An 18,099-nucleotide genomic window follows, 5' to 3' on the forward strand; every position below is an offset into this window, starting at 1 on the left:
TGGAGAGATCTATTCTTTATATGCATACCTTACGAGGAACTCTATGTATAATAAAACGCAGTGAACTTATAAAATACTTTGGGCAAATAAACTTTCTCCTTATCAACCACTTTCAACTACAGCTTTCTCGGAAGCATTCTATATGCGCAAAATGGTCAATTTTTGCGATGAACAGAGTGTTTCCTAGTCATTGCCTTGGAATAGATACATTTCAGGTTTAATTTGCCTTAAAAATACAAAAACCAACATCTTGTAGTCGTTTCTAATAAATCATAAATTCATGAGGACTCAGAGTAAGCTAAAAAAAAAAAAAGATAGATCTATAACGGCAAACAAGAGACTTTTATTTCATCTCAAAAGTTCAAATACATAATCAAAAGATTACCAGCCTGCTTCAGTAATTTTGTTGTGAACAGTTTCAGAGATCTTTTTGTGAGTGGCCCCACTTGGATGAAGCTCATCCCACCAAATATAGCTATGTAAGATGGATTAAAATCTAATATTGAAATCTATATTTACTTGTCGCAGTTCTTTGCTTTGTTGCAGTTAACGAATCGGTTGTTTACAATTGTACTTGAGTCAAACATTTTGTAGAATTGTACATACGAGTCAAAGAACAAAATCTTTGTGCCCTTGTTCTTGGAAGCAAACTCTTCAGTGAGTGTCTTAAGTTTGCTGTTATAGCTCAAGATTAATTGCTTTAATTTTTCTCTAGAGCTATCATTGCAATAACTCTTGTAATACATGGGGACCTCTTGCAAGGGAATTAGGCCCATTAGAACAATATTTTTAGCACCAGCATTCTTAACGATGTCCTATTAATTAAAAAATGAGACTATGTTTGATCTATAGACAATAAACATACCAAATCATTTTTGATCGTGTTGACAATACCATCGAGTGTTTGTCTTCTTTCACTGGTATCATCTTGATATTTTCCCCAAAGAAGATTAATATCATTAACACCAATCCACAAGAAATGAATAGCATTGGACTTGCTCTTGCTTGCAACATCCGATTTCTTAAACGTATTGACTTGAGTGTCCATGTCTGGGATGTTTCTGTAAATCAATTTCTGTTGAATGTGTTATATTGTGCTATTGTTTGGCATACTATCTAGCTTACATTGTTGGCTGTTGCACCTGCACGGGCAAAATCATAAAGGTCCGCACCAGTGTATTTGTCAAGCACCAGATTTTCTACCCAAAGAGCACGATCTGCAGCACGACCCAACTAAATAAAAAAAAACATTAAGAATATAAATGACATCAAGAAACTTACATAACTAGCTCCAGCCAATTGAGCGCTACAGATAGTTGTTAGATACAGCTACAACGGTATACACACACCTTTCTTTGCTAACATGCGTTGATCCTGATTGATAAAAGTCATTCAGTGATCTATTGTCCGTGTAAGAGTCACCAAAGGCAAAAACCGAGGTAAATTTGGTTGCTCGCTTTTCAATGGGTTGAGCAGTAGCAAAGAGTGTTTGACAGGCAGTCAATATCAAGACTTGAGAAAGAAGACGCATGATTGAGAATACAGAGAAGAAGGCAAAGACAGCCGTAATTTATACCATTTTCTCGAGCGTTAGCTTGTGCGATACAACTCAATGCTATAGCATACTTTGATGATCAAAGACATTGTATAACAACGTTCCTCTTCCATATAACATGCAATTGATTTGAACAATTACAACTTAAATTTCGTAAATCTGAAAAAAGAACATACACGGCTTTGATTTTGTTTAATAACACCTAAATTTTACAAATATATTGATTCTTTCAATCCAAAGTATTGATATGTTTTTTATCATGATACCAAAGACGACCCAATTCGGAATACTAATGGTCTTTGGAAGCAAGCGCCAATTTTAATACAATTCCATTTTATCAATTGGAGATAACCGGAAATGTAAATATAATCAACAAAAGATGAATATGTTGAGCATGAGAAATAAAAAAGAATTCAACTTCAAGTTTCATTGGGTAATTAAAGGGACTAACTTGTACCTTGTTTTCTCTTACCAAAAGCATTAGTAGCTGCTTCTTGCACTTATTTGTTATAAGAAGCAAAGCAACACTATAGAGAAAGAGAAAGAAAGAAAAAAGGAAAAAAGAAGACTACTCCACTTCATAAATGAATGCTATCAGTTATAAGCTTGTCTTTATTATAAGCAAATGTTTTTTCTTTATTTTTTTCTTACTGAAAATGACATTGCTTCAAGTTAAAGAAGATTAACTAAATGAAGTAGTGTTAGAATCGAGCAAGAAAGTGTTCATAAAATCATTTGCAAAAGGTCAAAAAGGCTCTTTTTATTCTACTTTCAAATGACAAACCGTTGGTCTAAAGAGCGTTTTTATTACTTTATCATCTCTTTTCATCAATTATGTCTAGCATAATGTATCAAAGAATGTTTTTACTTTTTAGCTTTAAAGAGGAAGTACAAATTGAATGACTTACACTAGTTTCACTAATTGTTGGGAACAGAAAAAAAATTAGAAAATACAGATTGGTACAATGATATCCCAAATGCACCAAATTATTATATCTATTAAATGGGCTTTCTCTGCAAGCAATCATTAAACTTAGCTACAGAATATCTACAAAAACCTTGCAAATTGCTGACAAGGATACTGTTACAGGCGTCTCGAATTCTGGTAGTTAAGTTCTCTTCTTCTAAAAGTGCTTCTCTCTTAAGTTTGCTCTTACAAACAGACCAAAACTGCTCAATTGTATTTAATTCAGGAGATTATGGAAGTAAATAAATGCAAACATAGCCACGAGCCTCAATGTAGTTTCTTATGTCTACATGCCTATGAATAGGCGCATTATCCATTATGAGATAATGGCCCTTGAATTCGCCGTTCTTATCCATAACATCCAAGATTGTTGCAATGAAATTAAAGTAATGGCCTGTCACTGTAACACCTTTGCCTTTTTCAACAACAGTTGAGCTAACTGAGGCCGCCTTTCTCTTTTTTGAAGGTGCAGTTACCTTAGCCGACTTGACCTTAACATTAACCATATCATACGGAGAAATGGCACCAACAAAGTAATTGTCTTTACTGTTGTTTTTGGCGTGACAACAACTGTTTGCTCTCCTTTCTTTGACCAGGCCATTGAGCGCTTCATGTTGATGTGAAAGGCTGCTTCTTCTTCTATGAACACGCAGTTACTTTCATAGTTGATCAGTTGCTTCCTATCGCTTGACCCACTGATATCCTCAATTTTTTTTTTTTTGAAGGCTGTTACGCTCGATGGAATGGAAACGTGCTCTTTTAAGACTGATTATACATTTCTTTGTTACAAACTTGTATAGCCCAGACTTTGAAGTCTCTAAGTCAGCAAAATTGCTGGTCAGGCTTTCCATCATTTCATCCAAAACAATGCTCGGCTTTTCATCATCAAGGTTGATGATGTGATCCTTATGGACATCATTCAAAACTACTAATCTTCCACTAGTCTACCACTTCCAGACTTCTCCTCTTCGAGAAACTCATCCATCTCAAGGCTTTTTAGGCCTTTTGTGTGCCAATTGTATGCAGTACTATGAGGCATGTTTATTTTAGCAGCAGTACCACGAACAAACATTTGCTTCTCGTTGACCAAAAAGAAAAAGTACTCTATGTCCTCTTCCTTGTATTTGCAATATGTTTTTTTTACTTTTGAGTGTTTCAGATGAAGAACTAGGCTGCTTCTCAAGGTTTTCTTTAGGTTCCTACTGCATCTTTTCGGGAGGTTTCAAATCTGTATACTGATCGAAGTTTGTAACATTATTCAGGGGATAATTGATTTTGTTAACCTCCATCTTCATCTCAACAATTTCTTCGCCTTCATCATTAAGCATGTTGCCTTTCCCGTCTTTGTGAATAGTAGAGTCCATTTCCAATAAGGCAAGTAGCTTATATATTCGAAGAAAGTATGCCTAATATTTTGTATCAATCTGTATTTATTTCTTGCTTCAAATCTTTTTCGATCTGTGCTTCAATTTTGATTTTTTTTCTGTCCCAATAATTAGTATTATGGAAAGCCCATTGGGCTCATATCCATCGAAGAGAGCCCTTCCTAGCAAGCATAGCATTCAGTCAAACCCTCCGGGCAGTTGGCCGCCGCGCTGCTGAAGAGACGAACTGTCTAGACTGATTCCTTCATCTCTCCTTCTTCTTTTCATCACTGTTTCGCTTAACTTTAACTTTTATATAGTCCTTGTCTCATTTTTAATTTCATTTTATCTCTTTTAATCTTGTAACTCATTGTCGAGCACCCCTTTTTTGTAGCCCTACCGCGCTACAAAATACGTGTGGCAAATAAAATAATTTAAAAAGAAAAAAAGAAAATAGTGTATTGCAAGGAAGTTTCCGAGAAAAGGAAGGGAACACTGTTGATTGATTACTTTATATGCACTAGAGACCTTTCACAAGCTCCATTTTATTTTTTTTGGTATATATTATAAATGCATTGCTTTTTACTTTGTTGCTAACACAATAGCATTTTTATAAAGTCAATGACTCCCAATATGTTATGCTTTCATCCAACCTTGATGTCTCTTTGCAATGTTAATTTTAAAAAGGGAGACTGTTTTCAAAAACGTTAAACTTGTGCTTCAATGTCTTGAGCAACATTTAGTCTGGTCACAGATTTTGATATTAATTAATTTGATTAAAACGGATCGAAAAGATGTATTCCAAATAAATATGTTTCACTCCTAAAGGCTTGTCATCCCCGAGTTTTTGTTTTTGAAATGATTCGAGGCCCAGATCTTGTTTCTATGCTTGGGCTTCAAACCATACACACTATTTGAAGATAGCTCATGATTTTTTTCTATTAAAAACAAAACTGCTTTTCAACCGAGCATTGTTCTATGTCTTGAAAGAAAACATAACGATCACAACTTTTACATGATGTCATTGGGCCTTGAAAATACACTTGATTGTAATTTATATCGTACTACAAGTATTAAACATTGAAGACTGTTCCTTGTACCATGCAGATGTATTGTATTTTTCAGCAATTAAGAGACAGTCTCAGAGAAAATAAGAGAAAATTATTGGATAAAATAAGAGAAAATTTTAGATCAATTAAGAGAAAACTGACCAATAAAATAAGAGAAAAACACAGGAAAAATTAAGAGAGAGAAAAAGGGGCAATTAGTAGAAAGCACTTTTCTCACTATTATTAACAAAAAATGGATATTGACTATGATATGAACGAGATCTCTCTACGCGACGAAGATATTGAAGCTGTACCCGAGATTATTGTCAGTGTAATGTCGATGATGAGAAAGAAGTGGGAGTATAACATCACTGCATCAGCCATGGAGTTAGATGAAGATGTGACGATGGAACTGAAGGAAGGGCACGAGGGTGATGAGCCCAGTAATAGCTCGGACGAGGAGGAAAATGAAGCTGATGTGCAGAGTAGTGAGAGCGATTTGAAAGAAGAGAAGCCTCTCAGAGACCTGACTGAAAAAAAAGACGACGCTAGCAATGCTAGACGTATATACACTCAGCAGGATATCAACAAGCTTATTGCTCTGTTAGTTGAACAGGTACCTATAAAGGATGCAGCTTTAAAGACAGGAATAAATGAAAAATCAGCCTACCGTTTCAAATCGCAGTGGCAGAAAACTGGGGAGGTACCTCAACAGAAGAAAAGAGGACGCAGAATGGGAACTGTCTCTGAGCTTACTGAGAAGCACTCGAAGTTTATTATCGACCTTGTTGATGAGCGTTCAACTACAACTGTAGCTGGAATACACGAGTCATTGATCATAGAGTTTCCAAGTCTCTCTGCAAGCCCATCCGCAGTATACAGACATCTTAGGACCAGCTGTGCACTATCTATGAAGAAGTTGGAGAAGATTTCAGTTGCTAGAAATTCAGAAGAAACTTTGAAGAAGAGAAAGGAGACCATCCTTCAATGGCTAGCTGATAGAGAAATTGACTTTGAGAACAATTGCGTATTTTTGGATGAAGCAGGATTCAATCTTCACATGACACGCACTCGTGGCTGGTCTAAGAAGGGAGCACCTGCTAAGACAACTGTCCCTGCTTCAAAAGGCACTACAATAACCATCCTTGGTGCCATCTCAAGTGCCGGCGTTATTGACATTTCTTTGAGAAAGCCAATAATGGTTTCGAGAGCTAAGAAGAGAAGAGTAGATGGTAAGGTTGTTACAACAACAGCCAAAGTTGGAACAAGGGCCGAGCATTATCTAAATTACTTGAGTAATGTGATGGATGTTCTTGACCGAAACAACATGAGGGGTTTTTACTTGGTAATGGACAATGCTCCCATACATAAGCCAGCTACAGTAAGAAATTTGATAGAAAGCAGAGGCTATAGGTGTGTATATCTTCCACCATACTCACCATTCCTAAACCCAATTGAGCTATTCTGGTCGAAGGTGAAGTATGGTGTCAAAAGAAAACCTTTCGAAACTGGTGAGACACTCACACCCAGAATCATGGATGCCTGCTCCAAGGTAACCAAGAAAGACTGCCAAGGCTGGATCCACCATTCCCTCGGATTTTTTGAAAAGTGCTTAGCCCTGGAGAAAAACTTATAATGAGATTAAAGTATAAATAAGCTTTCTACTAATTGCCCCTTTTTTTCTCTCTTAATTTTTCCTGTGTTTTTCTCTTATTTTATTGGTCAGTTTTCTCTTAATTGATCTAAAATTTTCTCTTATTTTATCCAATAATTTTCTCTTATTTTCTCTGAGACTGTCTCTTAATTGCTGAAAAATACAATACAATTGAAGTATGCATTGATCTTTAGAATGATAAGCATGGTAACACCTTCCTTTCATGTGTCTTTGTGACTTGAATTGTAATTGTCATCCATTCTCGAAAACCCAAATCAAAACTGTATAAATACAAGCAAAAGAAAAAAAAACATTAGTTTTCGAAATCATCAATACCACAATGATACAAACCAAAGGGTTCTATTTGCTTTTCATTTCCTTCCTTCTTCTCGTTGTCTCTGCTGCTCCTACGAACGGTAAAAGAGGCAGTTATACTGTGCCTGGTCTCGGAGCTCGTAAGCAACAGGTTCTCAAAAATGGTGGTGGCATCTATGATCTCGCTATTGCCATGTTAGAAAGTGACCATATGAAGGCTGATTATGCCTATGGTGATAACAAATCTTTTGATTCTGCTAATTTTGGTATCTTTAAACAAAACTGGTTTATGCTTCGCACCTCTACCTCTCAATTCAAGAAATATCAGACCAAGGACTATAACAAGGGAGCTGTCTTGAACAAGAAGCTTGCTCAAGACATTAAAGCCAGACAAGAATCTCAGGCATTCTATGGTGCTGACAAATGGTTTGGTGGACACAGAAATGGTGAATCTGGTCTCAACAACCCTTATACTCAAGACATTCAAAACTATAAGGATGCTATCCAATGGATCCATGATCAATTAGCAAGTGATCCTAAATACCTGAAAGACGATACCAGATTCTATGTTGAAGTAGTTGCTATTTAAATTAAAGATCAGCATGGTCGCCATTTGTCTTCACCTTAATAACCTTCTCAATATCAAAAAAGTCATAGTTTAATTTTCTTAAACACCAGCCTTTCCTCTCAGTCTTGAACCGAAAAGTATAGAGTACAGAGAGGTATTTTTTCCTTCTGAATTACATACCGAAAGTTTTGAATTACACATAATAAGACTCAATTGAGCTTAAAGATTTGGATTGATCTGACGGGCTCAAAGAAGACATTTATGATTCAAACATTTTTCACTTCCGCAAAAATATGAGAAGTTAGACAAACGTCAGTAATTACTAAGATTGACATCAAAGACTAGTTTCGTAAAAGTATGTCTATAGAATAAGATGAGTTATTTACAATATTTCTCATATTCATAGTCCATACACTTGTATATGCTGTGAGGCTTCAATAAATTCAGGCAATGGTGGTTCTAATGCAGACACCTTTTTCATTAAGGTCATATTTTGTTCGGTCCGAACAACATCATTTATTGGTTTAATATGAATTTCTTTACACGCATGAAACCCTCTTTTTTTTCTATGCTTCATGTCACTCATCACAGACCCACTTTATTTAATTCATATTAGTCGCATCAAGTTTTTACGCATGGACGAACGTGGTGAACGTATTATTACTTTCCCACCGACTGTCATGTCTGATGACTATGTTCGTCTAGCAGCACCCATCTACCCTGAAATGCAATACTGCTATTCACCTGTCTATGATAGTCTGTTGAATGAAAACACAGTGAATTTGACCAGTAGTCCACGTACCACCAAACGCACCTATCGAGCAAGGCCTCCTGCCTTGTTAAATAAACCATTACCTACGATTCCTCAACAACGATTACCCAATCCAGTTATGACGCCCACCATGATGAGCACGACCACAAAAGCACAAGAGACAGATAGTGAAGATGACGATATTGAGATAGAAGACAAACAAGCGTTATTTTCAGGTTCTGGGTAAGTTATCCTTCAAAACGATCTGATGAGAGCTGATGTTGTATTTCTTTAGAAAACCTGAAGAAGCACTGACTTCACCTATATCAGCACAGCCACAAATGCAAGTGGTATCCCATCGTTCTTTCCCATTTACTTCGCTACATCCCTCAGTAGATTCAGCTATTGATCCTTCACCTTCATTTGAGGAGACAACCAACCCTACATTCAATGGATTTCCTGTCACACCTCATGATACTGATACTATAGAAGCATCCATACCTACCTCTGTTGCCACTCTGGATGAACCTCTTTTCAAAAAACTCGATGCGACAAAGCACCCTGCCGGTTCTGCACTATCAGCCCTCATTGCAGAAAAGGCAACGGCTGCAGAAAACCCATTTGCCGAATACGCCTTTGTCTCGGGCAAAGGCGAGCCCAAATCGATCACTTTATGCGTCTATTTACCTCACTCCAATCAACCCTATACACCTGTTTCTTTGATAGTACGACCTGATGCAATTACAGATGATGTGATTGGTTATATCTTGTATGATTATGTGGAACAAAAGCGTGAGCCTGAATTAGATGAATCTGCTTATGATTTAGCGGAATGGGTCTTGTTGATTGCAGAAGACGATGGTGAGATTGAAGACGATTTGCCTGCTGTGGATCGAACACGCAATATTGGCCGTGTCTCGTTTGACCAGTTTGCCTTGTGTCGAGCCACACCTTCTCAAGCGAAACAGAATGATTTGGATCGAGCCAAAATGGGTCGAAGTAAACCTGATCTAGAGACACTCCATAAAAAAAGGGTGGCTGCACAACAAACATTACCAGCACAACACCATACGCATCTGGGATCCTCCACGCATACCAACATGAACGATCATATACCCCCCTATGTTGAAGGATCACCGATATTGCATATGCCAGGTGAAGAAGATCCAGCCTCTCAGCCATCCTCAGAACCCACCTTGACGCATCTTTTACCCACTCAACAACAACCTGAGCCTGATGCATCCACTGTGGCTGTCCCGGTACCTTCTTCAAAAGCCACCTTGACCAAGGCCACCATGCCTATGACACCACTCAAGTATTTCCGTATCAAACTGATGACGAATGAAGAAGTATCTGCTACAACAGCCATTCCTGTCTATGCTGAAATGTTTATTGGCGATGTACTTGAACTTGTCTCTCGAAAACGTAAATTGGATCCAAATGAATACATGTTGACTATCGCAGACAGTAATGTGATTGTGTCTAATGATACTACTGTTGAGAGCATGAAGGGTATTACTGATCTGACCTTGACCAAGAAAGGAACTACCTTAAGTATACCTACCACATCTCATTCATGGCGATCCCCTATCAAGCGAAAAAAGGAAGAAGGTAATCATCCCATGTACTTTTCAACAACAGAGAGTAGTCCTACAGCAGGACCCTCGACTACGAATGCCAATGATACCTTGTTGTCTCAATACAAGAAATACACAGTCAGTCGAAAGATGCCTATGTTTGTCTCTAAACGTGTCTATATCATGGCTATTGATGGTGATTATATTCATTTGATGCCACCAGAACACAAGGGCATGTTTGATTCAGTCAAGACAGTAAGTGAGACACATGTCATCCTATATATATATAAGTGTGTATTAATTGACTATGCATTAGACATCGTTTCATGCAAGTGCAGTGAGATCATGTAAACAGAGTAAAAAAGTGCCTACTAATTTTAAGGTGATTATCCTTAAAGAGCGTGATTTCAAGACCTATGATCTTGAAGCAGAAAGCACAAAAGAAGCAAGTAAGTAATGATATTATCCAAACAACAGACTTATACAGTTCTAGGTGAAATCTGTGGGCGAATTCGATTTTTAATGCAAGTAACAAAAGGCATTTAAATAAAATGGAGGCTAATCCTTTATCCATCCTTTTTTTTTTTTTTTTTATTTCTTTCACTTATAATTTGAGATGATGACTAAGGAACCAGAAGGTAGATAGACATATAGATACAACAAAGGCTTACTTTTATCAAGACGTTATTCCAGTTCGTATTCTTGGTGCAAGAGGATCAGGAAAGACAACATTTCTCTATAAGTCCTATTTCAAGTATGGTACAGGTCAACCCGATACCCATTTTACAGTGATACCCACACCCACACACAATGTTGAAATGATACCTTATCAATCACGTCTATTTGAATTATGGGATTTTGCAGGTAACCCATGTCTTGTGTCAAATCAACAGACTGATGTGTTTATAGAAATAAGTTCGTGTCTAAACCATTTGAATGAACATACAAGAGTACTTGTGTACATGGTAGATGCGATTGAGAATCAAAAAGAAGCTGTTGCTTTTAAATCTCGGGAGAATATGATTTGGCTACTAGAGAACTTTGGACAAGCACTTGAACATACAATCATTATTACTGTTGTCAACAAACAACCTGATATCAACCATCTACAAGAGATTGGCAATGCGTGGGCTCATGACAAACCCTTGATGGGATTATTGAAAGGACATGATTGGAGGATATTTGGATGTGATGCTTTAACAGGGGATGGACTAGATGCTATCTTTCAATACATGCATCAAACATTGGCTTATCACAGTAGACATGGTTTGATGTCCAATTCAGTATCTCAACAGCCCAGTACAATCACTCCTTGGGAATCCCTTTTGAATCCATACCATCTATCAGACCAAGAATTTAAATCGGGATTCTTTAGTAGTCAGAAAGCATTCTTGTTTTTTGATCATGGCTGTCTTGTACGTATCATTTTCTTGACACTGTCTGAACACAAAATGTCGTCTTTATTTCAACAATTGCATCATGTGATTACTCATATTGACCAAGAGAATCGATCGATTATGTACTCAGAAACACAAATCTTATTTTGGATTCAAATGGTGTCTTTTGCCCTGTTAAAATCACCTTTATTAGAGGGAGAAGAGAATGATTTCGAGTCATTTTCAAAGCGATGTCAATTAGAACAAGATTGTTGGAAGCATTATTATACCCAGCGATTATTTTATTCAGAAAAAGCAGCTAAAGTATTCTTGCCACCTGATAAAAAGCCTTTGCCAAATGCATTCAAACCCTCTTCACTTGCTTTAAAGGGAAGTGGACTTAGGATTGATTACCAAGTTTTATAGACCAATCAAAAAAAATTATTTTTTTTTGCATAATAATAGTAAAAAAAAAAAAATTTTTTTTTCTTTCTTTTTTTTCTTTTTTATGATTGAAAAATGCCTATTCCTGTTATGTTGGATCCACATAGACTTGTTCAAACCATTCTTGCTTCAAGACTTGGACATCAACACTGTCTTGCTACACAACAACAACATCATCATCACGCTTGTTATTTTGATCAATCTGTGTTGAATGAAGCAGGTTTAGTCATCAATATTCTGCAGATGGAATCCGATATTTTACTTGAAAGATGGATGTTGTCTGTTTGGCATGGTCCTCAACTCTCTTTTGAACAAGAGATTGCTGATTTTATAGGTGAATATCCATTAAGAAAAGACCAAGTATATGCCATCTTATTCGATCATGATACACCCTCTTATCAATGCTATTCTGCTCAATCCATTCAGACAACAATTGAATTCCAATCAGATGCACAGTTAAAAGCAAAACGATTTCAACTGGCTGGTGTATGTATTGAAGTCATATTTGATCAACATAAGCCATCATTGGTACCTTGGCAATCTTTATCCTTGGATCCTTTAGCATCTAACACGCCTGTCATTGCCATTCGACGGTTATCAAGGCTATCTTTATCTGCCCTGGAAGAAGAAGAAGAAAAAGAAGATGATCATTTGACTTCTGGTTATGCTATACCCATCCCTACACCTCGCATGCAATATACCCATCATCATCGTTCTACCACCCTTGCTTATTCTACTTCACCCACACCTCGTCATTTCCATGAAGCAAATGAACGCCGACATTCACTCACCACAGATATCCTGCACCATCATGGTAGTTTAGTCGGCAGTTTTGAAGAATCCCTTTTATCAGGTCGTATGTCTTCCATGCCTTCTAAACCCATTACATTCCATTGTCAGATGGGTGTCTTGGGCTATGGGAACTGTAAACCATCCCTCAAGTGCCCTCCTCATTGGTCGATTGTGTTTCCAGCCACATTTTATCATTTGCCTGACCATGATGAGGATACTACCACCACTACACCTTATGTGGGTATCGTGGATCTAGAAGAGTATGCTTCTCAATTCAATCAACCAGGCTACCGTATTCCACCCAAAGGACAAATCCAAGTGGTTGTCAAGAACCCCAACAAAACGGCTGTCAAATTATTCTTGATTCCTTACGATTTTACAGACATGCCAAGGAATACAAAGACATTTTTACGTCAAAAATCTTATGTGACAGAAGGCAACAAACAATTATTGAGATATGCTATTCATTTACAGTTTTGCAGGACAGACAAAAAGCGTATCTATCTGTTTAAAACGATGCGTATCGTCTTTGCCAATAGAAAAGCAGATACTCGAGAAAAGTTTCATGTAGTTTGTGAGGGACCTAAAGCACCTGTCTTTATACCTCAATAAAAAAAAAATATGGATAAACCTTTTGACAAAAAAAAAAAAAAAAAAAAAAAATTAAAAGCCCTGGGCACCCCTGGTTTTTGGTTGGTTGATTCACATGTATATATGTATGTGTGTGAGTGATATTATGGGAAGCGTATTTTCCCCGCATTTGGTAAAGAAAAAAGAGACACTCTTTCTTTCTCTTTAAATAACCTCCCCACTCTATTTTTTTTTTCTTGTAATAAGTTCAACATGTCTATTGCATTACAAAGCGTCAAAATGACACTCAACAAGCGTTGGGTATCTGCTGCTGTTGTTGTAAGTCATAAAAGCAAAAAACACGTCTTTACTGATATGTTGATAGCCTTTGGCTCGTTCATTCAACACAAGCAGTGTCCCCATGATGGCATCTGTTGAAACCAAGGAACCTAATTTCAAGACCTTTGAAATCTACCGTTGGGTAAAGTAAGACACTTCACAATCACTTTTGACTCATCTTATTAGAACCCTGATAAACCTGCTGAAAAACCAGTTCTTCAAACCTACAAGGTGGACTTGAACAACTGTGGTCCTATGATCTTGGATGCCTTGATCAAAATCAAGAACGAACAAGACGCTACACTCACTTTCCGTCGTTCCTGCCGTGAAGGTATCTGTGGCTCGTGTGCCATGAATATTGAAGGTGGCAACACATTAGCCTGTATCTCCAAAATCAACAAGGATACAAGCAAGCCTGTCAAGATCTATCCTTTGCCTCACATGAACATCGTCAAGGACTTGGTTCCTGACTTGACTCATTTCTACAAGCAGTACAAGTCCATTGAACCTTTCTTGAAGCAAAGAACAGGTCCTGCTGACGGTAAGGAAAACTTGCAATCTGTTGAAGACAGAAAGAAGTTGGATGGTCTTTATGAATGTATTCTCTGTGCCTGTTGTTCCACCTCCTGTCCTTCTTACTGGTGGAACCAAGAAGAATACTTGGGTCCTGCTGTCTTGATGCAAGCTTATCGTTGGATGATTGATTCCCGTGATCAATTCGGTCCTCAACGTCGCGAAAAGCTTCAAAACAAGATGTCTTTGTATCGTTGTCATACCATCATGAACTGTTCCAAGACATGTCCTAAGGGTCTTCAACCCGGTGCTGCTATTGCCAAGATTAAATTGATGATGGCTACTGAATAAAAACACACACACACACACACACATACATACACACACATACACACATATATATATATATGTATATTTTATTAACACTTGGCTCTAATGTAACCTAGCCATTGGAAATAACTCATACCGGAATTCACCTGGTCTTGATGAGCACCTGCATTTGTAGGTCCAGTCGGCTGACGATCTTCTATCAAATGAGACAAGAAACGACTACGAAGCATAGGATCGCCGTCTTCTTTGACAATCGAAATAGTAGGATAATAAGTGACTTGACGGTCTGTTTGGATATGTTGAATGAGTGTATTGAGTCTTGAAGAGATAGAAGAGCGTACTTGAGGCAGTAAAGGTATCTAACAACAACAATCATCATCAGTCAAAGTGACCTATAGATGCTATATCTTACCTGTCCAGAGAAAATTTGATCAAGTGAGGGTACATCAAATAGATCTTTACATAAGGGAGGTATGGCTTGTTTACCCACCCAGATATACACGTCTTGTCCATCTTGCAACAAATAACAGCCGTGTGCTTCTAGTTTCTCGCTGGATAAATGAAGACGAGGAGGATATACACATTGACCTGTGGCATCCAATGTGCCTGCCATAGGTGGCATTTGATGGACGGAATGCAACATGGGATGAACAAGACGTTCCCAAGGATCCATCGGCAATGTACGTAACAAAATCGCTGATTGAGCACGTAGATCAGCAGGCACTGGGGCATCATGAAATGCAGGTGTCTTGAGAATACCAAGGATCAACAGAGGAAACACGCTCAGAGAACGACAAATAGATAACTGAGTAGTGGTGGTAGACCCAAGCACCTGTTGACGATAGGCTTGACAGACCTCGATGGTGCGATTCGCGAGATAATCTCTGCCGTCTTTTAATTTCCCTTGAGCCGCCTTATCGATCGCTTGATGACAGAGCGTACGTGCGACAGCTACTTGATCCACAGAGCTAAAGAGTTCAGATGCACTCTGAGTGACAGGCAAACATAGATTCATGACACGAATACGACGCTCACCTGTACTGGTGGTGTGCAACAAGGCTGTCTGGAAATAGACATGGCTAGATGGGATGTCCTGTTCCATCAGGAGCTCAACACAATAGGACTGATCACATGGAACATTGGGTAATGCCATGATATCAGGCACGCGCGTTGTGCAATTACCAAAGAAGGCATGACACACAATCCCTTCTGAACAACGGGTACGCATCACAGCTTCCAATCCCATCTGTTGAGCCAATAGACGGATCACCTCTTGCTTCAGTCTTAAGCAGGCTGTTTGATTGGCAGCAGTAAATCCAGGATAAAAGTGGGTTTGACCACCTGTAAAACGAGGCATCACATTCAGGGTGGTGAGATCCGCATTGGCATTCGTGTTGCCAAACACAAACATGTCTGCACAGATCTGGAGTTTAGTACATTCAGCTGCCAATGTCTTGTAGAATGAACTCGAGGCAGTCATGATGGGTGCATCTACAGAAATCATGCCTTGTTTGGGCTGCATAATACCTTCACCAACGGTAGGCACACTTGCTTGAAAGCACACTATTTTACCACCTGTAGGAGCCTATATCTTATGAGTTCCATCTGGATCGATTCTATCAACACTTTACCAATAGTTTTCGTGCTGCTTGTAATGCAGACCCTAAACAATTGGAGGGAGTATGTGTATGTGTATACATGGTCTTCATCTTAGCCAACAAATCCTCAACTACTTTTCGACTCTCTGCCAAATGGACCATCAAATCAGATAAGGACCGAGGTAGATAGATATCATTCAAATCCCCTACAACCAGAATCTCGGGCTCATCCCCTGACAGTTTATGAAATCCAACTGCATTATCCACAGTAATAAACCCTACTTTTGTACGTCCATCTTCATTTGGTATCTTGTCGAGCGAAGCAAGAATCGCATCGGCTACCACACGAATCATGCCTGACTGAACAGCTTGAAATGAAGTATCAATCACAAACACATACACAGGTGGTTGAGGAGGACGTACAATATAGTCTGTTGATGCCATGAAATCCACACAGCCATAGTTGAGTTCAGGGCGACTGTATCGATCTGTCTGTTGTTGTGTCAAGATATCCCAGTCAAACGATTGAGGTACTTTTACCAGGTTTAGTAGTGGTAGTATCGTTCTTTTACTTACCATCGTTATTCATGCCACACATATTACATGTCCATTGTAATGCACCTCCTGAGAATTGAACAAAAGGATTGATGTAGGTCTTACAACGAGAACAACGGGACACTGTTGTATCAGGCACAACAGGGACTTGAGACTAGCATGGGTTCAATACATTACTCTTTTAAGCTTAATCTTACCTCTAGATAGGGTTGCAAAATCAAAGCAAGTGGTATTTTGGACTTCTTGGCCAAGGCATGCGAAGAAGGAAAAGCATGCACGGTAGCATGTTTCAATCGACGATCCACTTGTGCCATGGTGGATCCAGTAGCTGTTAACTATAAAGGGAATCAAGACATGTCCAAAACAATAAACCACTTACATTCGAGGGAATAGAAGGTGATGGTGTCTTTTCAATAAGGTCTTGAATAAGAGGTGGTTGACCAACCAAAGGTACATCTTGTTGCTGAGCAGATCCTACATTCATCTGAGACATACCATTCAGCACTTGATTATAAACGGGAGGCGGAGTGTGTTGAACTGGAGAAGGATATCCTTGGTTTCCAGACACTGTCTCTTGTCCTAAAGTGGGATAATGGCGTTTTGATTTCTTATGGCTGGTTTGAGGAGGAGAATAAGGCGCTCCCATAGGAGATGCCATACGAGGCAGTCCTGGTTGTGTGTGGTAGGGATTCATCAGATGAAAATAAAAAATAAGAGCAACACGAAACACAGTAACTATTGCTACTTTGAGCAAATTGAATGTCCGTAACAAAAAAAATGTCACCTTCCTAAAAGATCACTGATACTATCTTCAGAATAAAGCTGAAGACCCTTATCAAGTAGCCTTTGAGTATATGTCTCGTATTCAGTTGTGAATAAAAACCTAAAGAGTAGTTGTACTGTGATTGGCAAAGAAAGGAATAATGCATTATCAAATACTAAATTTATCGTTGCATAACCAATTGACCAGCTTAGACTATTTACATGGTAAGATTAGCAAAGAGCTTGGACCTTTGTTTCTGCCATAATTCCTTATTTATTTTTTTAATTTCAATTCATTTCTACACGATATTTATATAGTTTTTTTTTGTAGGACTAAAAGGTTAAAAACTTTCTGCCAAATATCGTTTTATCCAAAATCCTATAGCAAGTGACATATATTATTGATATATTACTATGTACAGTTGAAGCAGTTACATATTACATGATTGTGAATGTGTAGAAAACTTTGCAGTAGTCCAGTGGTAACCCCCATTCAATATTTGTGATACTCTTGTAGTCTGAGGCAGATAGTAGCGATCTATGAGCCAATTAATTTTCATTATGGACGAAGCCGAGGTCTTCTACTCTCAAGAATCAGTGGTTTCCTTGAAAGACTCCTACGTTGCTGCTTGTATACTTCAGCTACGTCTGAATCCTTCGTTAAGAAGGGCATTTTGCACTGTCCTCTTTCCCTCTATCTCACTACTCGTGATATCATGTGATCTCCACTTAATAAACTTAAGCGCATTGCTCTACTTCCCATTGTAAAATTGTCGATAGCCCAGCATGATCACCAAGACCTATAATAACACCTTTCTTCATACCAACAAGACTTAGTAAAAGGAAAACACCTCATGAGTATCATCAGAATGAAGACGAGAAGTGTTACAGCAACCAAATAAAATATTTCTTTTCTGTTAGTCAAATAAAGAAGTGGTATTTCTCGTGATTAAGCTAGGTCGTATTTAGGTGGTATTCACTTTTCACGTAAGGAAGTAAATCTGCTTCACTGTATTCAGG

At 38.2% G+C, this 18,099-nt stretch overlaps 7 protein-coding genes across 7 annotated transcripts; 5 read left to right on the forward strand and 2 right to left on the reverse strand.

Annotated features, from left to right (window-relative positions):
* Positions 1 to 381: 381 nt before the first annotated feature.
* Positions 382 to 1,531, reverse strand: B0P05DRAFT_585762 (GDSL lipase/esterase; the record flags this gene model as incomplete). Its single annotated transcript, XM_051582470.1, has 6 exons — positions 382 to 475; positions 520 to 815; positions 866 to 1,075; positions 1,126 to 1,233; positions 1,282 to 1,306; positions 1,350 to 1,531. 6 exons carry the CDS (start codon positions 1,529 to 1,531, stop codon positions 382 to 384), a joined length of 915 nt encoding a protein of 304 aa, XP_051436262.1.
* A 5,199-nt stretch (positions 1,532 to 6,730) lies between these two features.
* B0P05DRAFT_535750 (uncharacterized protein) lies at positions 6,731 to 7,610 on the forward strand. The gene has a single exon (XM_051577472.1). The coding sequence runs from the start codon at positions 6,930 to 6,932 to the stop codon at positions 7,491 to 7,493; it is 564 nt and encodes a 187-aa protein (XP_051436263.1). The 5' UTR covers positions 6,731 to 6,929; the 3' UTR covers positions 7,494 to 7,610.
* A 431-nt stretch (positions 7,611 to 8,041) lies between these two features.
* B0P05DRAFT_507459 (stress-activated map kinase interacting protein 1-domain-containing protein) lies at positions 8,042 to 10,380 on the forward strand. The gene is made up of 4 exons (XM_051575552.1): positions 8,042 to 8,466; positions 8,519 to 10,055; positions 10,117 to 10,249; positions 10,294 to 10,380. Exons 1-4 carry the CDS (start codon positions 8,048 to 8,050, stop codon positions 10,344 to 10,346), a joined length of 2,142 nt encoding a protein of 713 aa, XP_051436264.1. The 5' UTR covers positions 8,042 to 8,047; the 3' UTR covers positions 10,347 to 10,380.
* Positions 10,381 to 10,386: 6 nt separating this feature from the next.
* On the forward strand, positions 10,387 to 11,669 carry B0P05DRAFT_535756 (P-loop containing nucleoside triphosphate hydrolase protein). The gene is made up of 2 exons (XM_051577473.1): positions 10,387 to 10,438; positions 10,482 to 11,669. The coding sequence occupies exons 1-2, from the start codon at positions 10,417 to 10,419 to the stop codon at positions 11,600 to 11,602; spliced, it is 1,143 nt and encodes a 380-aa protein (XP_051436265.1). The 5' UTR covers positions 10,387 to 10,416; the 3' UTR covers positions 11,603 to 11,669.
* Positions 11,670 to 11,690: 21 nt separating this feature from the next.
* On the forward strand, positions 11,691 to 13,061 carry B0P05DRAFT_535757 (uncharacterized protein). The gene has a single exon (XM_051577474.1). It carries the CDS (start codon positions 11,696 to 11,698, stop codon positions 13,022 to 13,024), a length of 1,329 nt encoding a protein of 442 aa, XP_051436266.1. The 5' UTR covers positions 11,691 to 11,695; the 3' UTR covers positions 13,025 to 13,061.
* Positions 13,062 to 13,095: 34 nt separating this feature from the next.
* B0P05DRAFT_535759 (succinate dehydrogenase iron-sulfur subunit) lies at positions 13,096 to 14,265 on the forward strand. Its single transcript, XM_051577475.1, has 3 exons — positions 13,096 to 13,321; positions 13,368 to 13,463; positions 13,508 to 14,265. Exons 1-3 carry the CDS (start codon positions 13,256 to 13,258, stop codon positions 14,183 to 14,185), a joined length of 840 nt encoding a protein of 279 aa, XP_051436267.1. The 5' UTR covers positions 13,096 to 13,255; the 3' UTR covers positions 14,186 to 14,265.
* B0P05DRAFT_535767 (Sec23/Sec24 trunk domain-containing protein) lies at positions 14,117 to 17,349 on the reverse strand. Its single transcript, XM_051577476.1, has 6 exons — positions 16,697 to 17,349; positions 16,515 to 16,652; positions 16,339 to 16,471; positions 15,796 to 16,295; positions 14,577 to 15,749; positions 14,117 to 14,523 (listed from the first exon to the last, which is right to left on the reverse strand). The coding sequence occupies exons 1-6, from the start codon at positions 17,009 to 17,011 to the stop codon at positions 14,254 to 14,256; spliced, it is 2,529 nt and encodes an 842-aa protein (XP_051436268.1). The 5' UTR covers positions 17,012 to 17,349; the 3' UTR covers positions 14,117 to 14,253.
* Between the last annotated feature and the right edge of the window lie 750 nt (positions 17,350 to 18,099).

This window comes from Gilbertella persicaria, assembly GCF_025201335.1.
Source record: "Gilbertella persicaria strain CBS 190.32 chromosome Unknown B0P05scaffold_13, whole genome shotgun sequence".
Classification (NCBI taxonomy): Eukaryota; Fungi; Mucoromycota; class Mucoromycetes; order Mucorales; family Choanephoraceae; genus Gilbertella; species Gilbertella persicaria.